A 12,922-nucleotide genomic window follows, 5' to 3' on the forward strand; every position below is an offset into this window, starting at 1 on the left:
TAATGTAGTAAAATGTCTATGATGCCATACACTGTATAGTAGCATAGCCATATCTAAAAAATATTTATGTGCAAGTCTTTAATGCCAATGAGTGTGTTAGAAGAATGTGTATCTCTCTTCCAGAAATGAATCGCCATCACTATGCATTGTACATACACAACTGTCGTCTTGTCTTCCTGTTACGCCGTGATTTTGACCAAGCTGACACTTTCAGACCTGCCGAGTTTCATTGGAAATTAGACCAGGTAGGACATTTTCCATGCTCTACTCTGGAGTTTCAGAATCATTTTCTGTATAGTGTTCAAGCTTAGCTCTTACAAATGAAAATAACTGTGCCCCCAACAGCCATGTGCAACCTCTGTTAGCTGAGAGGTCACTGGGTAAGATTTAGAAGAGCACTGACAGGTGGTCTTTTTAGAAGTCACATACAAACCATGGAGAGATGTTTGTTGTACAGTACTTAAAAATGACAGATTAATATATTGTTTTGTTAAGGAGCAGTTGTCACTTATAAATGTTCTTCAAATTGAGCATTCAACACAAGTGCCTATATTGCCCATTTTTGAACAGCTGGCTCTCAGTAACCAGGGGCACCAAGAGTGGGAGGTGGGTGGTAACTAATTACCTGGGCCCAGGCTTGCTGGAGTGGCCCGTCGGGGGCCCGGGTCCAATGCCACCCTCCCCTCCTCCCTGTCAGCTGAGCAACCCAGCAAACGCTACTGTGTGCTGGGCTGCAAAGGGAGATTGCTTGCTGCTGCAGAGCAGCTTGTGGAGAAGGGCCCTAGACTGCACACCCTGAATATATATAATGGGAGGTGCTACCTGCTGAGACTATTGTTACAGACACAGAAAGAAAAAGTGCACAACTCCAATGTCACTAATTATTTATATTACACTTTGCAGAGCAGTATCAGCAGCAGCTGTCACTTCTGCCTGTGGTCGGGAGTGATCATCGTGATCGCACCCACCCTGGAGTTGCGCTGGTCTAAGGGGCTCACAGCGCCACCCTCCCCAGCTCAGAGTTTTTCTATTTTTTCTTAAGTGGGCGTAGCCACACTTCCCACAATTAGGCCATGCCCCCTTTGCCCTCTAATATTATCTTATAAATAAATTGAGTGTGTTTGTATGTCATATTTAGGTACTGTATCTATATATAATATGGCATCAATATCTCCCATTTAAACTTTGACTGTATTATTCTTAAAATCCATGTGTTTAGCATTATTATCCTCCTCATTTACATCAAGCTTTCTACAGACAATATTCCAACTTTTTGTGCAATGATCTGGCTGCATGATAATAGTGAATTGAAGTCACCTTCATCCTAATAAGACTTAGTGTTTCCTCTGGTACAGTGCAACTATAATATAATAGAACAAAGTCAAACATTTCAGCTTGTAGAAATTTTGATATTACATATGTTGTACAATTTATTTAGCTATTCTGCAAAGTTCCCACTTATATCATATCTACTATAATTATGTCACACATGCTTTCCAGGGGATGTAGTTATGAGACTGGCGGCCACGATGCGTTATGCGTGGGGGGAGGGTTAGGTTTAGGGAGCGTAGCGGGGTTACAGTTATTTTTTTTTGGGGGGGGGTTAGGGTTAGTCACCCCTAGGGGGGAGGGTTAGGGATAGGCTCTACTGGGGTGGGTTAGGGTTAGGCAGTAAGGGTGGAGGGTTAGGTTTAGGCATGAAGGGGGGTTAGGATTAGGCACTAATGGTTAGGGTGCGGGGTGGGGAAGGTTAGGCTGCAAGAAGGGAGGGTTAAGGGGGGGGAAGTATACTTACCCATCCCCTTTTGGGATACCAACCATCGGGATGCCGCTGTCGGTATTCTGACAGTTGGCATCCCAACAGCTGGCATTATATATCCATTCCCTTTCCACTAAGCCATGTATCTAAGCAATTATATTGTTAGAGGCTTATCACAACTAAGTAAGATTAATCTTTATAGGGAGGAGAAAATAAATGACAACACATATCCTCTCTCTCTACCCAATTCACCAGCCAGTTTTACCCCTCAACACCAGTGATGTGCGGTGAGGTAAATGGCTGGGGAGGCACTGGTTAGTATCAGAGCCAGATTTACAGATACATATATGAACCCAAGGGTTCATGTGGGCATTATACAAAGGTGCAGCAGTATATAGTGCTGGAAATTTGATGAGTTTTGAACAGGGATGTGTGGAAAAGGTAGACAGGGGAGGCAGTGCCTCACCTGTCATACACTTTTTACTCCAGAGTTTTGACTGTACAAATTATGACAATAATACAAAGAAGATATATATAATATTTTCTTAAATTTTTTTCTTATCATTTTTTTTGTCAAAACTTTGGAGTATACCTAAGTATGACAGGAAAGGCTCTGCCCCACCTGACCGCACATCACTGCTCAACACCTAGACTGTAGGTTCTCTTGTACAGACAGGTGCACCGAGAGGGGTGGAGTGGAGGTGGGTACTAATTACTTGTGTCCGGGTTTGTTGGAAGGGCCTGGGTCCACCACACCGCACCCCTTCTTACCTCTCAATGGCAGAGCTTCTCTCCCCAGCCCAGCACATGCATTCGGTCATGCCCCATACAGTACCCAAGCTTAACACCGCTCTCTACGGCCCTCCACCCTCTTGGTTCTCACTGTGCACTATCCTTGTCTCCAGGCAGTGGCGTATCTATAATGGGTGCAGTGTGTGTGAGGCAAATGGGCCCATGGGTCCAGGGGGGCCCCGCACCGCACACCCTGCACCCATATTATTTTAAACTTACCTGTCCGTGGTCCCGCTGCGGGTGTCAGCGCTGCTCAGAACACCGGAAAAATGGCCACCACCGACATTTTCCCAGCATTCTTCGCATGCGCAGTAGACTCCGAGCACACTCTAGTGCCCGGAGTCTACTAATGCTCCGGTGGCTGGCCAGCCTCGTCAGTCGGCTGCCGGTCACCAGGGAGAGAGGAGGGGACCCGGCACGGGGAGTGCACACGGGCCCCATCCTCTCTTAAGATGCCCCTGTCTCCAGGGCACATCCACTTACAGTCAGAAACTCTGATATTTTCTGTGCACCCTTCTTCTCAGGGCACAGTCATTGAACGCTACTGTTATTAATAGTTTCTCAATTTGTTCTATCATTATTTCCCTGTTTGATTTGATAAGATATATAATATAATATAGATAGGTATCATAATGATAACTGTACTAAATGAGACTGAATTACTGACATTTTGGATTTTATTTTTCCATAGTGAATGCTACCCAAGAATATAGCTTATGTATTGGGTGGTGCTGTTTTTTAATGAATGTTTAACCCCCTGCATAGCAGTGTGCTTGCATACCGCTGCTTCTGATATGTAGGACATGGAGCTGTTGTCTTCTGTGCACAGACTTGGGATGTTTCTATTCTTGAGAAAGAGTAAGTATCTTAGGAGCAGCATGAGCTGAATTCATTACAGATAAGCAGTGCAGGTCCCTAATGTTTTGCAAGTAATCCTTTAACCCATTCACTGCCTGCACAAATCTCTAAGACTGTAGATGGTACCTTGCTGCAGGCTTTTCTATCATTTAAGTGGTTAAGACGATATACAGGGAATTCAAAGGCACCAAATTTACCTAAGCAGCTGGCGAGATAAATGATAAATGAGTCATGTTAATCCTACCAGAGAGAATTATTCCAAGTCAATTCCACTGTATCCAGCAGGGTCTAAATCCATTAGCTTTCTATCCCTTAAAGTCTTTTCTGACATAGTTTATTTGCTAAGCTTCTGCCACTCTGATCCTTTCCCTGCCCACCTCAGTGCCAATGATTTCTTACAGATCAGGACGATGGCTTCCAAGCCGAACTGCATATCAAATGCATCAGCATTCACTAGTTCCAGATACCATTCTCCTCCATGTGTACAGTGGCCATCTAGAGCATTCATTATGAAACCTCCATTAGCACAGGCATATTGTTCTCTAAGTACAGAATAGCGAATTATATATATATGTTATAGGTTTCATAGTCACTGTTGTCCATACCTATCTTGTATGGCAGAGAGCCCACAAATATTCCCAGCCCCTGATGGCTCCCCTGATTACTCTAACAGCCAGAACGCACCGCAGCTGCAGGATATAAGCTCTGCAACTATTACTAAAGGTAGAGGTCTTTTGCTACCCTATATTATAATAAGAGTACACAAAGCAGAGGAAATGGACAGTATTGTGATATACTAACATTACAGAGTACATTATACATAGACATATAATATTTTATTGAACTGTAATATGAAGCTCTGTCTTTGAATCCTGCAAGCGTGAAGTGAATAACCTGGCAGGAGTAGGGTTTGTGGGTGCAGTCAGGGGAGTCTGGGGCTGATGAGTTGCCTGCTAGTGCTTTGCAATTTTTAGCACTGCGCAAGCTCCTTAGCTGAGCATAGGAATTCGCAGGCAATTCTGGCCAGTTGCAACTCCACTTGTAGCTGAATGGGCGTAACTGCGTACTAAAGAGCACCCTGATCATGATGATTTATTTTTATATTTATTTATTTTTAGATTTAGTAACAGTTTTTTATATAGCGCACACATATTCCACAGCACTTTACAGACAATATTGCCCATTCACATCAGTCACTGCACCATTGGAGCTTACAATCAATATTCCCTACCACAAGTATACACATATAACCAGTATACTCAGGTTAATTCTTTTTGTTAGAATCCATTTTAACTTACTGTACGAGTACACTTTGTTTATGTAGGAAACCAGAGTACCTGGGGGAAACCCTCACAAACATAGAGAGAACAAACTAACTCCACACAATTACGGCCTTCATGGGAATTGAACCCAAGTTCTCAGTGCTGTGAGGCAGTAATGCTAACCATTATTATTTATTTATTAACAGTTTCTTATATAGCGCAACATATTCCATTGTGCTTTACAATTGGAATCATTAATAGAACAAAACTGGGTAATAACAGACAGTTATATACTGTAGGCAGGAAGGCCCTGCTCGCAAGCTTACAATCTCTAGGGAAGTAGGCTTTGATACACAAGGTTAGGTGCTATATATATTGCTTTTTGGTCCAGCCAGAAAGCAGTTTCTTGTTGGGCTGTATGATCCAGTCACACAGGAATGTCGGCCAAATGTCAGGAGGATGTGAAAGAAAGTATGTGTGAGGTTATGTGTGGACTGTAAAAGGGGATGTAATTAGATGTTGAAGCTATGAAGGTTATGTGGGCGGTTCTGGAATCTGATAAGCTTGCCTGAAGAGATGAATTTCAGGGAATGTTTGAAGCTTTAGAGACTAGATGAAAGTCTTATTGTGCATGGTAGGGCATTCCACAGAGTGGGTGCAGCCCAAAAAAAGCCTGTAACCGTGAATGGGAGCAAGTAATGCGTGGGGATGAAACACGCAGATCTCGTGCTGAGCGAAGAGGTCGGGTTGGGAGATATTTTGAGATGAGTGAAGAGATGTATGTTGGTGTGGTTTGGTTAATGGCCTTATGTGTAAGTAACAGTATTTTGTATTGAATACAGTAGAAAACCGGCAACCAATGGAGGGACTGACAGAGTGGAGCAGCAGACGCTGAACATTTGGCAAGGAAGATCAGCCTAGCAGCTGCATTCATAATGGGTTGTAATGGCGAGAGTCTGTTTTTGGGAAGACCAATAAAGAGACTAATGCAATAGTCAATGCTGAAAATAATGAGTGCATGGATTAGAGTTTTGCAGTGTCTTGTGTGAGATATGGTCGAATTTTGGATATTTGTTTTAGATGTATGTAACATGATTTTGAGATAGTTTGAATGTGTGGAACAAAGGACAGTTCAGAGTCAAGGATGACACCTAGGCAGCGAGCTTGTGGGGCAGGGTGGATTGCCGAGTCATCAACGGTGATAGAGAGATCAGGTTGGTAACTGTTATTGGCTGGTGGAAATATAATTAATTCTGTTTTAGAAATATTAAGTTTGAGGTGCAGCAATGACATCCAAGATGAAATGGTAGAAAGACATTCAGTGATATGGACCAATACAGATGGTGATAAATCTGGGGAGGATAGGTAGATTTGAGTATCACCTGCACACAGATGGTACTGAAATCCAAAAGAGCTGATTAGTTTGCCAAGAGAGGTGGTATAGTTTGAGAACAGCAGAGGACCTAGACTGAGCCTCGCGGTACTCCCACTGATAGAGGGAGAGAGGAGGAGGCAGAATCATAAAAACGAACAGTGAAAGAGCGATTAGATAGGATGAGAACCAAGAAAGAGCTGTGTCCTTAAGACCTAGGGATTGTAGTGTTTACACCAACCGAGCTGTTTTAACAAGCCTATGGATAGAGGGGGTGCAGTCAATTACTGTAGATGTGCACAAGTTTGATTTATTTCTCAGGTTATTTTTGTAACTTTTGTATGCAAGAGCAAACATAAATTTGTATTGTGTGTAAGCTGTTCCAGTGACTACGGGGCCTATTTATTATGTAATATTTGCGGGAAATCTTTCAAAAATACCTATTTTCTGGTCTGTACCCACAAGTATTAAGTATCTCCCAAATGTATCTACCGAGGATCGCAGCAGATACTGGAGATATCTGCTTCAATCTCCCCATTTTCGTTCGCGAAAGCAGCCCCAATACAAACCTATGGGGGCTGCTTATTTGCCAAATTTATAAAACTCCGGAATGCAAAGCAATCTAGAACTTAACCCTGGTAGCTTACTTTCCGCAATAAGAGAGGAATCCTTAGGATCCTTCCCCGACACCATCCACTCGCACATGTGTGGTCAGCAGACCGTGCATGCACAGAACGGCACCCGGCTCCCGTAGGAGAAGTGAAGTGATCGTATTAGCCTCTGTCCCTGCAGATGTATTTTAATTGTTCACAGTTAGTGAACTATCTGTCTATCTGTCTATCTATCTATCTATCTATCTATCTATCTATCTATCTATCTATCTATCTTTATATACAACACACATAGTTACTGTGTGTATAACCGTGGTTCTCAAACTTGGTCCTCAGGACCCCACACAGGTCACATTTTCCAGGTCACCCAGCAGGTGCACAGGTGTATTCATTACTCACTGACACATTTTAGAAGAGCTAATTATATCACTTGTGATTCTGTGAAGAGACCTGGAAAAGATGCACTGTTTGGGGTCCTGAGGACCGAGTTTGAGAACCTGTGATGTATAATATAGATTTGTATGTACTGTATGTATGAATGCAGCAACTCCAACAAATCAGTTTGGATATTGTGTCAGTGCTGAATATTACACTTGTTGCTGTTACAGTATAACCTTTATAACCTTTATTAATGTAGATTACATTGTTTTTATCTGTGTATGTTTGTTTTGTTGTTTGTCTGTCATACATATTTGAATTTACAATTGGAGCAGTCTTTCTAGTGAGTACTAATACTCTTTTCTCTTTTTAAATAAAAAAAAAAAATTCCAGCTGTTTTCAGTTTTTCGGACAGTGATTTATATTGAGAAAAAAAATAGCTTGTGTTTTACAGATTACTTTTAATGAATGTTTTAGTGCATCAGAGAATATCAAGCCTTTAAATAATAAGTGGGTTTTAATACTGCTCATTTACTCTGACACACAAGATTGCATTTAGTTATTCTGTAATGATGTATCATATCCCATTAATTTTTTCCAACATCCAAGTGATCTTTGGAGCTTCTCAGTGAGCAGACCAATTAATCTCAAGGCACAGCACGACATCCCAAAAATGCTGTCACATTTCACTAAATAAGTTATGGCATTGTTAACAGTCATGATGAATTATTGGATAATAGAAACGACATTGTAATAGTTTCTGGAGTTAAATTTAGTGTTAAAATATTTTACAGTATACCATAGGATTCTGCTAAAATGCCTGCACAATAAATCTTATCTCATTACATTTATAATGATCCTACTGGGTTTGAAAAGCATATCACTGTTACATAAAACCATATAATGGGTATACATAACATTACAGGTTGGTATTATGGGGTCGGCCCTATTTGAAGGAGATGTTTTACAGTTTTGCATTTGGTAATTTGGATGTACAGTAGCTCTTACATTGCTGTTTTCATTTTTTTCCTTTGAACTGTTCTTCCAAATTTCTATTTCCCACTGCAAGAGAAAAGCGAGAATTTACAGTATATGTGGTCTGTTTAGGGTGAATTTTCCGGTGACTCTTGAACTGTTAAGAAAGTTAAAGTCATTCCCCTATTATACAGTATGTAGCCAGGAGCTGATTCCCCTGTTATACAGTATGTAGCCAGGAGCTGATTCCCCTATTATACAGTATGTAGGCAGGAAGTGATTCCCCTATTATACAGTATTTATCCAGGAGCTGATTCCCCTATTATACAGTTTGTATCCAGGAGCTGATTCTCCTATTATACAGTATGTAGCCAGGAGCTGATTCCCTTATTATACAGTATGTAGCCAGGAAGTGATTCCCCTATTATACAGTATGTAGGCAGGAGCTGATTCCCCTATTATACAGTATGTAGGCAGGAAGTGATTCCCCTATTATACAGTATGTATCCAGGAGCAGATTCCCCTATTATACAGTATGTATCCAGGAGCTGATTCCCTTATTATACAGTATGTATCCAGGAGCTGATTCCCTTATTATACAGTATGTATCCAGGAGCTGATTCCCCTATTATACAGTATGTAGGCAGGAGCTGATTCTCCTATTATACAGTATGTATCCAGGAGCTGATTCCCCTATTATACAGTATGTATCCAGGAGCTGATTCCCCTATTATACAGTATGTATCCAGGAGCTGATTCTCCTATTATACAGTTTGTATCCAGGAGCTTATACCCCTATTATACAGTATGTATCCAGGAGCTTATAACCCTATTATACAGTATGTAGCCAGGAGCTGATTCCCTGTTTATACAGTATGTAGGCAGGAAGTGATTCCCCTATTATACAGTATGTATTCAGGAGCTGAATCCCCTATTATACAGTATGTATCCAGGAGCTGATTCCCCTATTACATAGCATATATCCAGGAGCTGATTCCCCTATTATAAAGTATGTATCCAGGAGCTGATTCCCTTAATTATATGGTATATATCCAGGAGCTGATTCCCCTATTATATAGCATATATCCAGGAGCTGATTCCCTATTATAAAGTATGTATCCAGGAGCTGATTCCCTTATTATACAGTATGTAGGCAGGAGCTGATTCCCCTATTATACAGTATGTATCCAGGAGCTGATTCCCCTATTACATAGCATATATCCAGGAGCTGATTCCCCTATTATAAAGTATGTATCCAGGAGCTGATTCCCTTAATTATATGGTATATATCCAGGAGCTGATTCCCCTATTATATAGCATATATCCAGGAGCTGATTCCTTATTATAAAGTATGTATCCAGGAGCTGGTTCCCTTAATTATATGGTATATATCCAGGAGCTGACATGCTACTCTACAGGGAAAACAAGTATGGAAAAACTTCTTATGCCAAATACAACACTGTGATTCAGGCAACATAAAAAGGATTAAATGGTGGGAATGGATTCATATGCTATTACAGGGAAGTAGGATTGCATTAAAGGGGCTGTCCAAAGTGGAAAACTCCTTTAAATGGGGGAAAACAAGAAGAAACAATTTAAAATCATAAGTACCTAGCATTCAAAGTATATATTTATGGTACAATATAGTTTTATAGACTGCATTAAGGTATGATCCCTACATCCTCCAGTGGATTTGCATATGTTCCAACTAGAATCAGCAGGAGTTCTGTAGTCATCATATAACGGCACATCATCCCGTCACATTGAAGGGACTTTGGGGCCTATTCATCATTACTTAATTTTGACAAAAGCAGGTGAAAAAGCACATTTTCACCTGCAATTGTTCAAATTAAGTATTCGGTCCATTCATTAAGAAGGTGAAGCTGGAGATATCACAGATATCTCCTACTTACTTTCTGTTTTCGGAATGGCCTGCTGTCCCCATACACTAGTACCACAGATATCTCCTACTTACCTTCTGTTTTCGGAATGGCCCGCTGTCCCCATACACTAGTATCACAGATATCTCCTACTTACCTTCTGTTTTTGGAATGGCCCGCAGTCCCCAAACACTAGTATGGGGACAGAATTCATCAAGGTCTGAAAATATTATATTTTCGGAGCTTGACTGCAGGGGCATTCGCCATCTATAGATGGCGAATACCCCCACTTGTTCTTCGCCGCCCGCTCTTCCCTATGGGAAGAGGGTCCGGTTGCGAGAAAGGATCCTTTCGGATCCCTCCGCCCCTGTCCGGCTCCTTCCGCCGGACGTCGGGGCTCTTGTGCGCATGCGTGACCTGTAGGTCACGCATGCGCACCGCCGTCACTGCTCCGCAAGGAGCAGTGAAAAGATTCACTGATCTGAAATCTGATTTCACATCAGCTGCCACCGCGCAGGAGCAATGATGAATTGCTCCGGTGGCCACGGCGAATTAGGGTGTTAATTATCGGGGTCCGTTCTGACCCCGATAATTAACATCATGAATAGGCCCCTTTATCTTCAAAAGTCAACACTAGTCCCAAGGTCCCGTTAGAATGCAAGTTATACTTCTCCACTATATTCCTCCAATAATATTTGAACTTTCTGTTGTGCTTTCTCCGTGGAACATCATCAGTAAAAAATGTCCTAAAACTGACCAATCTACAAATATATTGCAATATACTGTACTTTGAGAAGTTTTATGATGGAGTCTCTAAATATGTTCACCTACCTCTAGATTTCTATCCACAGTTTGTTTGCTTAAAATCCAAGCTGATATACAACCAGCACATTTTAGATACACATTATTTTAAATAGATTGTACAATATAAGTGTTCTTTATCATTTTATAAGATACATATTCTCTACATTTCTGAAGATAAGGTTAAATATTATTTGAAGGTATACAAGCGCAGTCCTCTCTTCTGATACGTTCTATACTGTATGTATGATATACACATATATATATATATATAATATATATATATATATATATATATATGTGATATGTCATTTGCCAAATTATTCTATTGGCCTTGTTGAGCATCCTTCTTGATCAAAATATGCACCTTATTCGCATGATTAAATCAACTGGAAGCGACAAAAGTACTTTGCTAGATTGCACTGATCAATTTGATGTGTGACATTTGTAGATCTGTGTGTGACTGAGGGGCCTATTTATCATACCTATAAATTCTCTGGAGGTAATTAGGTAGAACTTGCATGGAGTTCTACCTAATTACCGGAGGAATTCATCATTCCTCCTCTCCATAAGTATCTATTCCGAAAAGCTGTCATTTTTGCGATGACAGCTTTTCGGGAAATAGTTATCTCTGTCTACACTAACTTACCGCAGCTGGAATCTGTGCTGCGAATGCGCCGTTACATCTGTAAAACCAGCGCATGCGCAGCACTACCTACAGATGCTGTAAGTTTGTGTATGTGTCACCTCCCGTCCCCGCACTTACCCTGCTGCAGCGCCTCCGGCTTCTAAGACCTGTTCTCCCAGCAGCACACAGTACAGTTTAGAAAAAAATAAATATTTTTTTTCTAAACTTTATTGTGTTCTGCTGAGAGAACACGTCTCAGAACAGCCACTGGAGCCAGAGGACGGACCAGAGCGCCGGAGGTAGACGCCGGGGGACCTGCACACGCTGGAAGCAGGTAAGTGTCACCTGCTATTCGCCACCTCACAGTGATGGATAGTAACTCCATCAAATTCCGAAAATACAGAATTTTCGGAATTTGATGAATACCATAATTTCCATATCCCAATACTAATGTATGGGGAGTGTGGAAATGAACGCAGGGGGACTTAACCAGGAGATATCAGTGATATCTCCTGTGTTATGTCTCTTCATAAATACTAAAATAACGGTAATTAAGGAAAATGTCCTTAAAAACATTATTTTAGTGTTGATGAATAGGCCCCTGAGTCTGAATTTGTATACAATGCTATGAAGCACTGGGCGCAGATATTCCTCGATGGTCGATGGTCCCCCACTGCTCAAGTGCACGCCTGAGCCGGCTTCAGCGTGAACATGCGCGAGCCCCAGCGAGCGACGGCAGCTCCGTCGCTACTGGGCTCACTACAAGACGGGGCGGCTGTCGATATTGATTGACAGCTCGTCCCGTTTTGTAGGAGGGGAGGGGGGGTGGTTGTGCAAACGGAGGAGTTCCCGAAGGAATGCCTGCCATTTGGAGACGGCCCTACTGACATCACCAGTAATGTCAGTAGTGAGCTTCCGCCTCAATTAGGGCCAGAAGCTCACTGGGGCTTGCGGCAGATGAGACCCTACCACAGTCGTACCATATGGCATATAGATACTAGGTTTATGAGGACACATCTGTATACAGCATAATAAAGAAGTTTGGCTGATACCAGTGTGGAACATTTAATGAAGGCCCAGTTCCCCTGCATAATTGTAAACATGTTTGCTGGGACAGCATGGCGAAGGAGTCTATTTGCTGTGGACAGCAGTGGTTCCCCCACTGTTCTTTTATTACTATCATCATCTCAGGATGTCAGTAGCTGTGGGCCAGTACTGGAAAAAATTTGCTTTGTTATTGATCTCTATAGCATGTTTTTTCTTTGTTTTCTGTTTTCCTTTTTTATAATTTTAAAATACTAGATTTTTTATTGTATTTTTTTAGGTATTTCTAGTGAAAGTGAAACTGGAAGCCTAAAGTCAGATCACGCAGGTGCACAGGGCCTGCAGAATGTCTGGCAATGTGATAAGACAATTCTTATCATTGCCAGCAAGTTCTGCTGTGGAGCTGAATATTACTCAGCTACAGAAGATATATCCTGTAATGTACTGTATCAACCCTATGGTTCCATTATATGTGATCAGTGAAACCAGGACTGTTCTCTGAAAAAACATAACAATTAGTGATATGCTTAAATGGAGCAATATTCACATTAGGCAGGTAGGG

At 41.5% G+C, this 12,922-nt stretch overlaps 1 protein-coding gene across 1 annotated transcript in view; it reads left to right on the forward strand.

Moving 5' to 3' along the window:
* Positions 1-12,922, forward strand: part of CLSTN2 (calsyntenin 2) — a 569,746-nt gene that overhangs the window by 362,698 nt on the left and 194,126 nt on the right. Inside the window, exon 8 of the mRNA XM_088472076.1 lies at positions 124-245. Within this exon, the coding sequence (XP_088328202.1) occupies positions 124-245 (122 nt within the window). The remainder of the gene's footprint in view (positions 1-123; positions 246-12,922) is intronic.

Source organism: Taudactylus pleione, unplaced genomic scaffold, assembly GCF_031769625.1.
Source record: "Taudactylus pleione unplaced genomic scaffold, aTauple2 ptg000120l, whole genome shotgun sequence".
Classification (NCBI taxonomy): Eukaryota; Metazoa; Chordata; class Amphibia; order Anura; family Myobatrachidae; genus Taudactylus; species Taudactylus pleione.